This window comes from Epargyreus clarus, unplaced genomic scaffold (genome assembly GCF_041222505.1).
Source record: "Epargyreus clarus isolate Ecla_fem2 unplaced genomic scaffold, WU_Ecla_fem_2.2 ptg000011l, whole genome shotgun sequence".
Lineage (NCBI taxonomy): Eukaryota > Metazoa > Arthropoda > Insecta > Lepidoptera > Hesperiidae > Epargyreus > Epargyreus clarus.
Window position 1 is genome coordinate 4233911 of NW_027332219.1, and position 12319 is coordinate 4246229.

The 12319-nt window shown below is 34.9% G+C and overlaps 1 protein-coding gene across 1 annotated transcript in view; it reads left to right on the plus strand.

Moving 5' to 3' along the window:
- Positions 1-2590, plus strand: part of LOC140745855 (irregular chiasm C-roughest protein) — a 110400-nt gene extending 107810 nt beyond the window's left edge. The window contains exon 22 of the mRNA XM_073077788.1: positions 8-2590. Coding sequence (XP_072933889.1) covers positions 8-45 — 38 coding nt within the window. The 3' untranslated portion in view covers positions 46-2590. The remainder of the gene's footprint in view (positions 1-7) is intronic.
- The last annotated feature ends 9729 nt before the right edge of the window (positions 2591-12319 follow it).

Here is a 12319-nt window from a genome sequence, read left to right on the forward strand (position 1 = left end):
ATTTCAGGTAATGGATCCCAATTAAAAGCTGGTACCCACGTGTAATTAACCGAATAGATAGATAAATAATTATAACCCTTACTTTACATTTTATATCGGAATTTTCAAAACCTACTTCTGAGTCCGCCCGTTTGAACGAATGAATAAAAAGGGGTTTTTTAAAAATAACTTCGTAAACTTAAAATAATAATGTAACATAGAGATTTTTATTGTTATTAATAAATAAGGCAGTCTCTATTAGACTTTTTATAATGGTTTTTAAGCATTTTACTTTTATCCGTTTATAGTTCATTGACTGAGGTCTACACTTTATAAATAGTAATAAAAAGTAGGGATGGCGATCTCAGATCTAATAATCGATTATTTTAATCCATCTCCAATAATGGGTCGATTCAGTGAATCGACATTTGTTTTTTTCAAAGATTGAATTAACAAATGTGTTTTAGGCATTCTTTGGTGACAGATACGTATTCAAGTGGTTCTCTGGTCCTGACGTCCTTTTTTTACTAGCTTTGTTGTAGATCAAAGATCGATTTTTGGAGAATAGGATCAAGAATAGAACTTTTGCGGGAACAATCGCCATCCCTAATAAAATGTAATGCTGCATTCATGCTTAGTACTTGCCGTAAACTCCAAATATATGCAAACCTACAAATGTGTGGACACATCGCAAGCGCTTGCGACAAATTCCCTTTGCTAACAAGCTAACACTACATTGGATCGGCTAGGCGCTTGCAAACCTGTACAAACAATGTCAAGCGCTCTATCCGCACGTTTGAATTTGTAACGGTTTGTCGAAGTTTGGCAAGCGTGCGGACACGGCATAAACTTTAGAATAGGCTGTTTACAAAGTGAGCGTTTTGATTTTAGATTCAAATACATTAACTTTTGTGAATTGCGTTTCTATTGATCTCAATGCGGTTTGTGGTAACTTCGTACTGTGTAAAATGCCTTATACTGTACTCATATATTGTACGAAATTGTATGTGTATGGTAAATTAACAAATTATTGCTAATCTATATCCGATGCATGCGTTTCATTGTGTATTTAGCCGAATAAATTATTTTTATTTCTTCCTTCAATAATTGCATTTCGCATATTGCAGCATTCGAATGTATTACGATTTCGACTTGAACAATGGTTTAAAAGACATGTTTAGATAACAAGTGTTAAGCGCGTGGTACAAATACTATGTCTTAATTCGCGTTCGATGCTTATTTAACAATATAATCTGAATATGGCCATTGTCCTTATTAATAATCGATCTATCCAATGTTTTGCCTATCTAAGATCGATTGACGAATTCTACCAATAGAAATATTCAAATTTCGATTATTGCATTGGATGTGAAGACTACGCTAAACATTGATCACTTTTGAAAAATTCAAGAAGACTACTTATAATACAGCGCTTTTAAAACTGTCCAATTGTAAAATACCTACGTTGATAAATTGTGATTTACTGACATGTTCCTCTCAGATATTTCTGTAAGTTTCATACTATTAGACAGTTGCCAGCCAAATAAACGCAAGGCTAGAAAACGAATTTTCAGAAAGCCTAAAATTTGAAAGCTTTAATGATAGATGTCAAAGAAAATTTAACTTAGTTGATAATAGATTAAGATTTTGATAAAATACAGTTATAGTTCGTATGTAGTGTTTAATTAGTTAATGTAATTACTTTCGGTAGATGTTTCGAAAATGTTTTGCTTACTTGTAAATGTTCATTTACTTTCACATATTTAAATAAATAAAAAAATCCTTCGATTTGAAACATTAAATAAATTATGTCATATGAATAATGATAAATTATTTATAACAGTCATGTATATGATCCTACATAAAACGTAAAAATTAAATTTTCAAGTATTTAAAATGCTTGAAACTTCTTGAACTTGTTTTCAAAGTATTGATTTTTATTATTTTTTTTGTTTTACTAAACTTTTTATGTTTTTAATTGGAGAATCAAAATGCAAAATAAAGAACGCAACGATGTTTATGATTCTACTTAAGAAAATTCTACTTCTGTATAAAAATGAAAAGATATGATGAATGGGAATGCACACGAGCTCGTAGCGGTCCTCCACGGTTCAGTTTGTAAGGACGTTCTTGCCAAGATGTGGAATGAACTTCATCCTGAGGTATTCCCTGAGCGCTATGACATGTGGCTCAAAAAAGGTGTAAAAAGCGCTCTCCTTCAAAGCCGGCGATGCATTGGCGAATCCTCTGGTGTTGCAAATGTCCATAGGCGACGTTGTCTTTCCATCAGGTAGCACGTCTGCTTTATCGTTAGGCTCAAGTATAAAAAATGGGTCATTTAAAATGTCGTTAAAAACGAAACTAATGAACATTTATGATAAAACATTTAGCTTGGACTGAGACTGATGATTTGTAAACTAATTCTATTAGCATAGGTCAATATTATAGTCATTTTTTGAATTTTAATTATCTATTGTATTTCCGAAAACTAAATTAATTAAGAAATCAAAATATGTTGCAAAACACATTTTTGGATTCGACTTATTTTTCTCCAAAAACCTTTGTACATTAGATATTTCTGTAAGGTTTTGGTAATTGTTATTAAGTCTATTCAATAGATTTGGATTAAGTTGGTATACATTGGTATACATGGGCTATATAACAAATTCTGTTATTGAGTGTAGCTAAAGAGAATCAAATAAATATATATGCAGAAAAAAAAATATGTCAAAAGAGATTACTGCCATACGATCAATAAGATACGATCTATTTAACAAATATTGAGTTATACCTGCAATGTTTTAGAGCATGTTAAGAGAGACTTCAGGTTTGGCCAGGCATTTGTCGGTACACCGGTCTCATTTCAGTGTATTTACAGATTTTTGAGCAGCGGCCACCATTCAAACCATCACCATGCAAATAAGTTCACATTACCTAATGGTTCACATAATTGTGAACTTATATCTTGCTTCTTTATAAAATTATAGTTCGCACCAAACTGCTAGTCCCGTCTGAAGTTGTTGCGAGCAGGTGGAGTCATACAATTTACTATGGCGACGCGATTCATTTCTACATTCAGAGCGGACTAGCAGTTTTATGCGGAATATATTAACAGACGTCCAAGGAATAACTTAATGTTTATCAGGTTCCTAGAGATCGGCCGTATAATACGATTTATTTATCATATTGTATAAAAACATTACTTGAAATATTTTGTAAAATTGTGACCAATGCCTTACATCCTTGAAAATGTAAGTTTAATATAATTTGTAAGATTGTATATTTATTGAATGTATCAGACTAACAAGACAAGATTTAAATGTAAACAATTGAAAATATTTTATGAATTGAAAAATGAAATAAGAAAAGCATGTTTATGTGATTCATTTTAGTAAAAGGAAATAAAAAAATCAATTTGGTATATTTTTAAACTCAGCTTTTTGTCTTCAAAAACCGTGAAAATTGAGGAAAACTTGATAGTTTTTTCACCTAATTTATGTATCAAAATTAATTCACATTTCTAAAAATATTTTGAACTTGCTTAAGTTTAGCTCAAATCTTGTCTTTTGGTCTGAATTTAAGTACTTTTTGTATTGATATTATGAGTGATTTTTAATTTTACTTAAATATTATGTGTACACAGCTTTGTAGTCATCGTTTGACAATATGTTCAATATGGTATGAAAATAAAAGATTTTGAAATTATATTGGTATTTTCATTTACTTTCCTTTGATAGTGAACTTTATTAAAATACTTTAATAATATTTCATTTTCATAAAAATAAATAGTATTTCGTTACATTAATTTGAACAAATACCACTCCAATGAAAACTAGCAAAGCAAATATAGCTAAACTTGTGTGCGCGATTGCAGATAGCGACTTTCTGCAGCGTTTCAATAGCTATACAATCGCAAAAAGACCGTGATTAAGTCGCGATGCTATCGCGTTACACTCTAGTCTATCCATTGTCTGTCAAAACAGTCGTGCGTTAGTAACAGACACGCCATAACCAAAGGCGCCAGGCCACCACTGCAAAAAGTACCCGTCTTATATATTTGATGTTTTCATCTACAACATTCTTGTAAATGGTAGAAGAGCTTTTACTCCAGGACTCACTAGTCCTACACTATTCATAGTTGAGCTATGAGATTCTTCATACAGTAGGAATTCCTATATCATCCTTATCTATCGCAGTTATACTTTATATTTTTTTGAGGTGAGCTCTAGTTTTATCGGCCGCAGTTACTACTTAAAATCATGTAAGTAATCACTTGATGCATATAACAACTCATCAGAAGTAGATGCAGTGCCACCGCATCAAAGAACTCGAATTTTGGGAAACTTTCTTTAAAAGGCAGGAGGGCACTCAAACAAGAACCGTTTTACCTTTGCGCTTTTGTTTCAAAATTTAACAAAGTCAAAGGCGAAACGAGCTCACAAATCTAAGGGTGTCGTTCCACTGGAGATGTGTGAGGTAGCTTAGCTATGGACATGTGTCAAATTTATGAAGAGGATTGTATGGTTTCTTTAATTAGCTACCAGAGCTGAGCTATTGTTATAATATGTAGTATTATTGTATGTATTTATTATATGTAGAATGTGAGCAAAGGTGTAGCTTAGTATTTTCAGAGCACATTATGTTACCGGATTAGCTTAGCTCTGCTAGCAAGGTTTTATTTTTATATGGAGGGATGGGAGCCAAGGATTGGGGTTACGGATGCGAGCTAAATAACGTGACGCACATCATACTCATCCTTTCACACACACATCTTACTCGCTTAACTTCGACCTCAGACCCTGGTTAGATATCTCACATATTTGTAATAAAAAGGTGCCCTTAGTTCTGGTAGCTAAGCTCTGCTTTTTTATGCAGAAATAGGAGCTAAGGCTCGCTACACATCATACCTCTGGAAAGGCGCCCTAAGGCCAGCTCTCGAGGTATCTAAGCGGTGCCACTTCATTTCACTCGGTCTTGCGCTTCGTGCCCTGTTTTGAAAGTGTTTTGGCTTTTTATTTGGAGGGTTACAAATAAAATATTGCCACTTTCATAAAATCTTTATCGCTTAGCTTTGACCTCGCACACAGCTTAGCTACCTCGCATACCTCTGGAAAGGCGTCCTAAGGCCAGCTCTCTAGGTATCTAAGTAGTGCCACTTCACTTCACTCGATCTCGCTTCGTGCCTTCTTTTGAAAGTGTTTTGGCTTTTTATATGGAGGGATACAAAGAAAGTTTTACGACCGGTGCACAATGTAGCTATAGTACTTTCATTATCATCAACCCATTACTGTCCCACTGCTGGGCACGGAGCTCCTCTCAGAATGAGAAGGATTAGGCCATAGTCCACTGGACTGACCAAGTGCAAATTGGTAAACTTCACATACTTTTGAAAACATTTCTTTTTTAATTTCTCAGGTATGCAGGTTTTCTCACGATGTTTTCCTTGACCGTTTCAGCAAGAGATAATTAAATTCTAATACGCACATAACCTTGAAAAATCAGAGGTACATGCCTGGGATCTTAACCTCGGACCCCTTGATCAAAAGGCCGAGATTTTTAACCACTAGGTTATTACTGCTTAGTACTGGGATATCACTGCTTAGTAATTTCTGACCACATCTTTATCGCTTAGCTTCGACCTCGCACACCGCTTAGCTACCTCGCATACCTCTGGAAAGGCGCCCTAAGGCCAGCTCTCGAGGTATCTAAGCGGTGGCACTTCACTTCACTCGGTCTTGCGCTTCGTGCCCTCTTTTGAGGGCGCTTTGTATTTATTTACCCACTTGTGGAAGCGTAAATAAAATATATGTTTAATAATGATTTTGGCTGTGATTTCATCTATGAGGAAAGACATAAATGACGTAGTACAAAAAAATAATCATTGCACTGTTTAGTTGGTTCTATATAGTTAATTTACATTGTAAACCTTTCATAACTTATAAACAAACAAACTGGTACATATTTTTTATTAAGAACAGTTGGTCATAATCGTTGTAATAATCATGTGGAATGGGAAAAAAAGAAGCCCCTCGAGCCTTAAATGTAAGGTAATGTAATGCAATGTTTTTCATACATGATTGACGTGTAAAAATATTTGAAAAAACGCACTTATTTTCTAAAATCCAAAATTACCTAAGATTCGAATCTCAGAACCACAGTGAATGAGTTTGAAAACCATGATACTGGATTACCACTGTTCGTTGTATGAATAATATTACACACAACTTACAGTAACATTAACACAGTAACAGTTATATTCCTAATGCCTAATAGGATAGGCTGCTAATATCTTTAGCTTGTCAGAGCTGTCGTACTCAAGAATTACAGTGCTAGTTTTATAAGGCTTCACATAATTAGACAAACGATTAGTTCAAGTGTACTGGTGTTAATCAATTCCTCATACTTCTATAGTCATACTATTCCACTGCTTCTTAGAAATTGGAAATGGGAAAGGTGAATTTGACAACCCTGATTTAAATAAACTCATTACTGTCAATGTAACAATTAAAGATAAAATTCTGTATATAAATTACTAGACATCACATGCTTTAATAAAATAGAAAACTTTTAGGTATTTTCAAGTTAATTATTATTCACCGAATACTGTTATTTTGTTTGCGAATTGCTGATCAAACGCAAATCTGTTAGTATTCAATTTTTTTCAACCCGTAGGTGGGTAGATGTCAAAATTCCACTACAGTATAATTTAATGATTGACCGAAAGTTACCATCATCCGCTCGGCGAGAACATAGTATTTTGAATGTGTCCTTCCGCTCCTGTTTACTCGCGGATTTGTCGTGCTACCGCGTGTGCCTTGTGAAGCGCGTAGACCCTACTCCTCAGGAAGACCAGGGCGTGTCTACATCATTGAGCCCTGTGACAGCGGCGTGCACATCACCCCTGACACGATTTAAGTCTGCAGACAGGGAGGCAAGGTTGGTGGTTTTAGCTAATAATTTGACTTTGATGTGGCTTAAAATGAAATGAAATATATTTATTTTGTTTAGGCCTACGGAGGCACTAAAAATTGTCAGTTACAATATTTCTTCTTATACAACTAACGATTGTGTCATATTTTCTACAATTCTTTACATAATAGAGTCATATATTTAGACAGGCGTGAGAAGACTGTGTGTACCTCACAAACATAACATCATCTCTGAGAGTACATAGCTTTGCTGAGATCACAGTACAATAACGTAGGAAAACGCTGTTCTCTAAAATTAGACTAAATTAATTTTATTTGTGACCATACGCTAAGAGTCCATTGGAGGTGCTCTATGACGTCAGATAAACTCCATTCGTGTTAGTTTTTTGTACATTTTATACACATAGGCGTTTATTCAAACAAATCAGATATAAAATACCATTATCAAACTGCTAGTATATTTCTCAGATTATTTATATCCCTTAAAACATCAAAAAAATAAACTAACATGCCCCTAGACTACGCCGTAGGTCTAGCTCAATACGGAACGATAATCTTAGACGCTGTTCCCATCCAACCAATACTGCCTCCATCCTGATAATACTAGTCGATTGGATGGGTAGCTACTCACATGTCGTATTGTACGCGAGAAACGAGTAACTAGTTAAGATAATTCATAGATTGAAAGTATTGTTTATAGTAATGAAACAGCATAGATGCATTCAGCTCATCTGATTTTTATGTAATATAGGAGTAACAAATGATCATGCAGTCCACCTGATGGTAAGTGGCTACTGCCGCCCATGGACATCTGTAATCAATCCCATACAAGACAGATTCTTGACCTGTTAGATGCGCCGATACCCCTGAGGTCTAAGTTTTCAATCTAAGTCTAAGGTCTAAGTTTAGAAAAGTGATCTGTAAAAAAAACCTATTTTAAAAAAAAAAGAAATTATTTGATTTGAATGCCTGTGAAAAGTATGTCTCCTTTACCACACCCTTTAAACTAGAACAGAGCAGCGCTTAAAACATAAATAATAAATAAATATAAATTTGCTAAGGCGACGCGATTTTTTTCTATATTCAAAGCGGACTAGCAGTTTTATGTGGACTATACCTGCGTTACTATCGCTTAACCCATCACTGCAAGGTGTAAAACAGCTCCCTTAATCCCCTTCGATGGTTATACCGCGCCAGGTCCGAGATTGAACGTAAACATTTGGCACCGTATCAAAGCTGTTACTGTGCTACGGAATATTAACTATTTTGATGCACTTACCTGTACATATGAGTTTTTTAAAAATAAAATAGGCATACCTACTTGAAATATAAAAATACAATAGGGACAGCTTACCTTTATGATATATACCTTTATAAATTATAATATGCAAGAAATGCATTTGAACGTGGTAGAACTTTTTTGTGATTCAACTCCACAGGCACCAACGCCACACGCATTTCTTCTCAATAACAGCAGTGTTAAGCGCTACTGTGGTCCTCTTTTAAGGCTAAGGGAGACATACTTATCTGAGGTGTTCAAACTTAGTCCTCAGGGGTAGCGATGCATCTGTGGCTAACTTTAGATAGGAATCTTATGTTATCTGAGGATGATCAAAGACGTCTATGGGCGGCAGTAACCACTTAAAAGTGGGCTGTTTGCTCGTCTTTCATTGACTGTATACCTCATAATCATAAATTGCTTCAATTTCAATCATCTGTTAAAAGGGTATCATATTGTCAATCATTTATTTACAATATGTCATAATATCGGTCATTCATATACCGAACGCACTAGCATCAATCTGTTTATTAGGCACCATACTGTCAATCATTCAGGTGTTATTGCGTGAAATCATTAATATAATATACTAAGACTCAAAGTGTTAATGATATGGTCTTTTATCTCTTATTTTATTATATTCATTATTTATGAATTAGAGCCAATCTCAGTGCGTCTCTACAGCTTAATAGATCTATAGCTCACAAATATACATTATAAAGTCTAAGACCAAACTCACAGCACTTTTAGCCACCAATGTTTCCGTTGAATTATAACGCGTTTATACTGATAAAAACTGCGTCTATACTGAGATTAATTTACACCATCAATTGACCGAATAGAGCTCCGTTATGAATCTTCTTGAATATATCTTCGTATCGATCAACAAGCTTTAGACGTTATTAAAATGCAAATGGCAATTTAGGCGTTCAAAGCGCTTCGTAGCTCTGTAGCTGATGTATTACCGATACGTAAGCCAGGCTCTGAGATTAAATCCAAAACGTATCTTGGATTTTTCGAAATCTTATACGTAGTAGACGAATTGGATGAGAGCTGGATGGATTGAGCGTCTCTGTACTTCAGAGGTCTTGTGACCCATAACCATAAGTTGATATCATTGCATAGCACTTGACAGGTTTTCTATAAAATAATAATTATTATTTTTAAGTCTTTTTTAATTTTAAAATAATAATTATTTTTAAGATTAAGAAAGACAAACCCACTGAGTTTCTTGCCGGATCTTCTCAGCAGAGGTCGCGTTCCGATCCGGAAGTAGTTTAAGAAAATATTGTAACTGACAATTTGTAAGTGCCGTAATAGAATATATTTCATTTCATTTCATTAAACAATTGAAAGGTATTCTTGCAAGTTTTTTTATAGTTAGAAAGATACCCTTTAAAATATGCAAATTTTCACACCTATGGAGTTTCTTGCGCCGCTTCTTCTCCATAGCGAAACACGTTCCGAAGCGGTGGTAGTTTGTTGACTTTCAAAAAGTACTCTATATGAATCAGTTTTTAATAAATGGGATTTGAATTTGAATTAGAGGCGACTTAGAGAACTATTTCTCAATGTGAATGTTAAAGCCTTTCATGGGGCCGTGAAAGGAACAAAAAAGATTGTGGTTTAAAGCTAAGTGTAAAGTTTTAGACTATGTGAAGCTTGTCAATTTTGGAGGGGGTGTCTCTTTATATAGGTAGAATACTTATTCTACAGTTTCTTTTAATGGGCGATGTTTAAAATAAGTTCAAAATATCTAATCTGGACAATACTCCAGCAGCGGTCACTTGTCTAATCTCTGACCGCGTTCAATGTTCTGAAACATGTAAAGAAGTTACGATTTACACAAACATTCATTAAATTAAAACACATTAAATGGAGCTACATTCGTATCTGTTACTTAATAACTTAGTTCCGACTAATTAACTTTAGTTGTGTCGTAATGGCCATTGTAGTGTCGCCGCAAATAGGGAGTCCGGTTACGGAATGCCGCTAACAGTATTTCCGGTTCTGGTTCATTGCAACTGAAGTACGGTATATTTTTGTTGAGGCTTAATTTAACATTTAATTAAAGTTAGGATAGTGAACTTAAACTTAAAAAAAATACCAAAAATTTGAGGTACATTTCCGTGTTAAACATTAAAATGTATTTTACAAAAATGTCTCCAGGCCCAAAAAAAATCGAGATAACAAATTTTCAGTTTTTTTGTTATCAACTTTCTACATTTTAGTATAAAATCTTTACTTTGCTTGGTAAGGCAGTAGGTACGTATGTAAAAAATAAAACTATCACGTATCATTAAGTGGTAAATATTTATTTATTTATTTATTTTATTTATTTATTTATTTATTGTCAAATAGAACGGTTTCGCAGAACCAATTATACTAATTGACACACACACAAATTAAATGATGTTATAAAACAATTTGATGTCAACATAAATAATAGATACAAATCAAATAACAATAGTACATCTCCAATTTAAAATATAATAATAATAATAATAAATTAATAATTGCAAAAATAATAATAATTAATCTTTGGAAATAAATAATAATTGTAACAATAATGATAGAATTAATAACAGTATTAGATTATTTAGTTGCCCTCACTGGAACTCACTGAAACTTAGGCACACATTCAAAACTTTCTGCCATTCGTCCGCATACAAGTCGAAGTCAGGAAAGGTTTCAATAAGTGCATTGAGAGCAGACAGGGTTCGTGGTATGGGAGAATGGGTATGTGCAACTGTACGAGTAGAAGGAACAGCAAATAATTTGCGCTTCCGAGCTCGTCGTAGGTAGTTTGGGACATAAAAGCGAGCCAAATCATTGTGTAACTGCGGAGCGTCGATTAGACCTCGAATAATTTTAAGAGCCGTGACCAATTGATCGCTTGTTCTCCTGGTCTTGAGCGAGTTATAATTGAGGCATCCCAGGAGAAACGCTGTAGGGTACATGAATGGGTAAAAACCAAATTTGTGCTTATAGAGGTACCTAAGAAAAGCTTTTTGTACCTTTTCTAATTGAAGCTCATAGGTGGATTGGTGAGGGTTCCAGACGCATGAGCTGGCCTCTAGTTTGCTGCGGACCAAAGTGTTGTATATTAGGCGAATAACATATTCTGAATTAAAATTACGTGCATTCCTCAAAACAAACCCCAAGCGCTGGAAAGATTCCTTAGCAACAGTTGTGATATGCTCATGAAAAGTAAGCTTGCGGTCAAATGTGACCCCTAAATCCCTCATTACCAAAGTCCTGCTTATTTTGGTATCGCCAATTTTATAATCAAATAATATCGGGTCTCTCATCCGTCCAAAACTCATTACATGACATTTGGAGAGGTTAAATTCCATGTCATTTCTAACGCTCCACTCATGAACCGCACGAACGTCCTCCTGGAGTGCCAAACAATCCGCTACAGAATACACTTCCGTATATAATTTGAGGTCGTCTGCATATAAAAGACATTCAGTATGTCGAAGAACCGTCGGGATATCGTTCACCATGATAATAAAAAGTAAAGGACCTAGTATCGAACCTTGGCTTACCCCTGATCGCGTGTGATAAGGGGAGGACTCGTAAATGCCCAATCTTACAAACTGTTGACGGTCACGCATATAGTCTGCTAGAAGTCTTAAAAGACCTGGTGCGAATCCAATGGAACCAAGCTTCCTCAGCAGAACGTCATTGTTGACTCTATCGAAAGCCTTTTTGAAGTCGAAGTACAATACATCAACCTGGCTACCGCGATCTAATCGCGAAGATATATAATTAACAATAGTCAGAAGATTACTGTTTACTGATCGCTTTGGCCTGAACCCATGTTGGGCATTAGTTAGATATGCCTCTACTTGCGAATAAATGTATTTATGTAAGATGTTCTCAAACACTTTGGCTGGCGCTGATAATATGGCGATTGGACGGTAGTTTTCGACGGCTGTTTTGTCGGATGTTTTAGGTATTGGAGTAACTCTGGAGATTTTCCACTGAGTAGGATACGCACCAGTATTCAAGGAAAGATTTAAAATGTGGCATATCGGGTGGCATATACTCTCTTTAGCATGTTTTAAAATCATGGGCGGGATATTATCTGGTCCTATTGAACTATTTTTGTTTAGCTTATTGATTC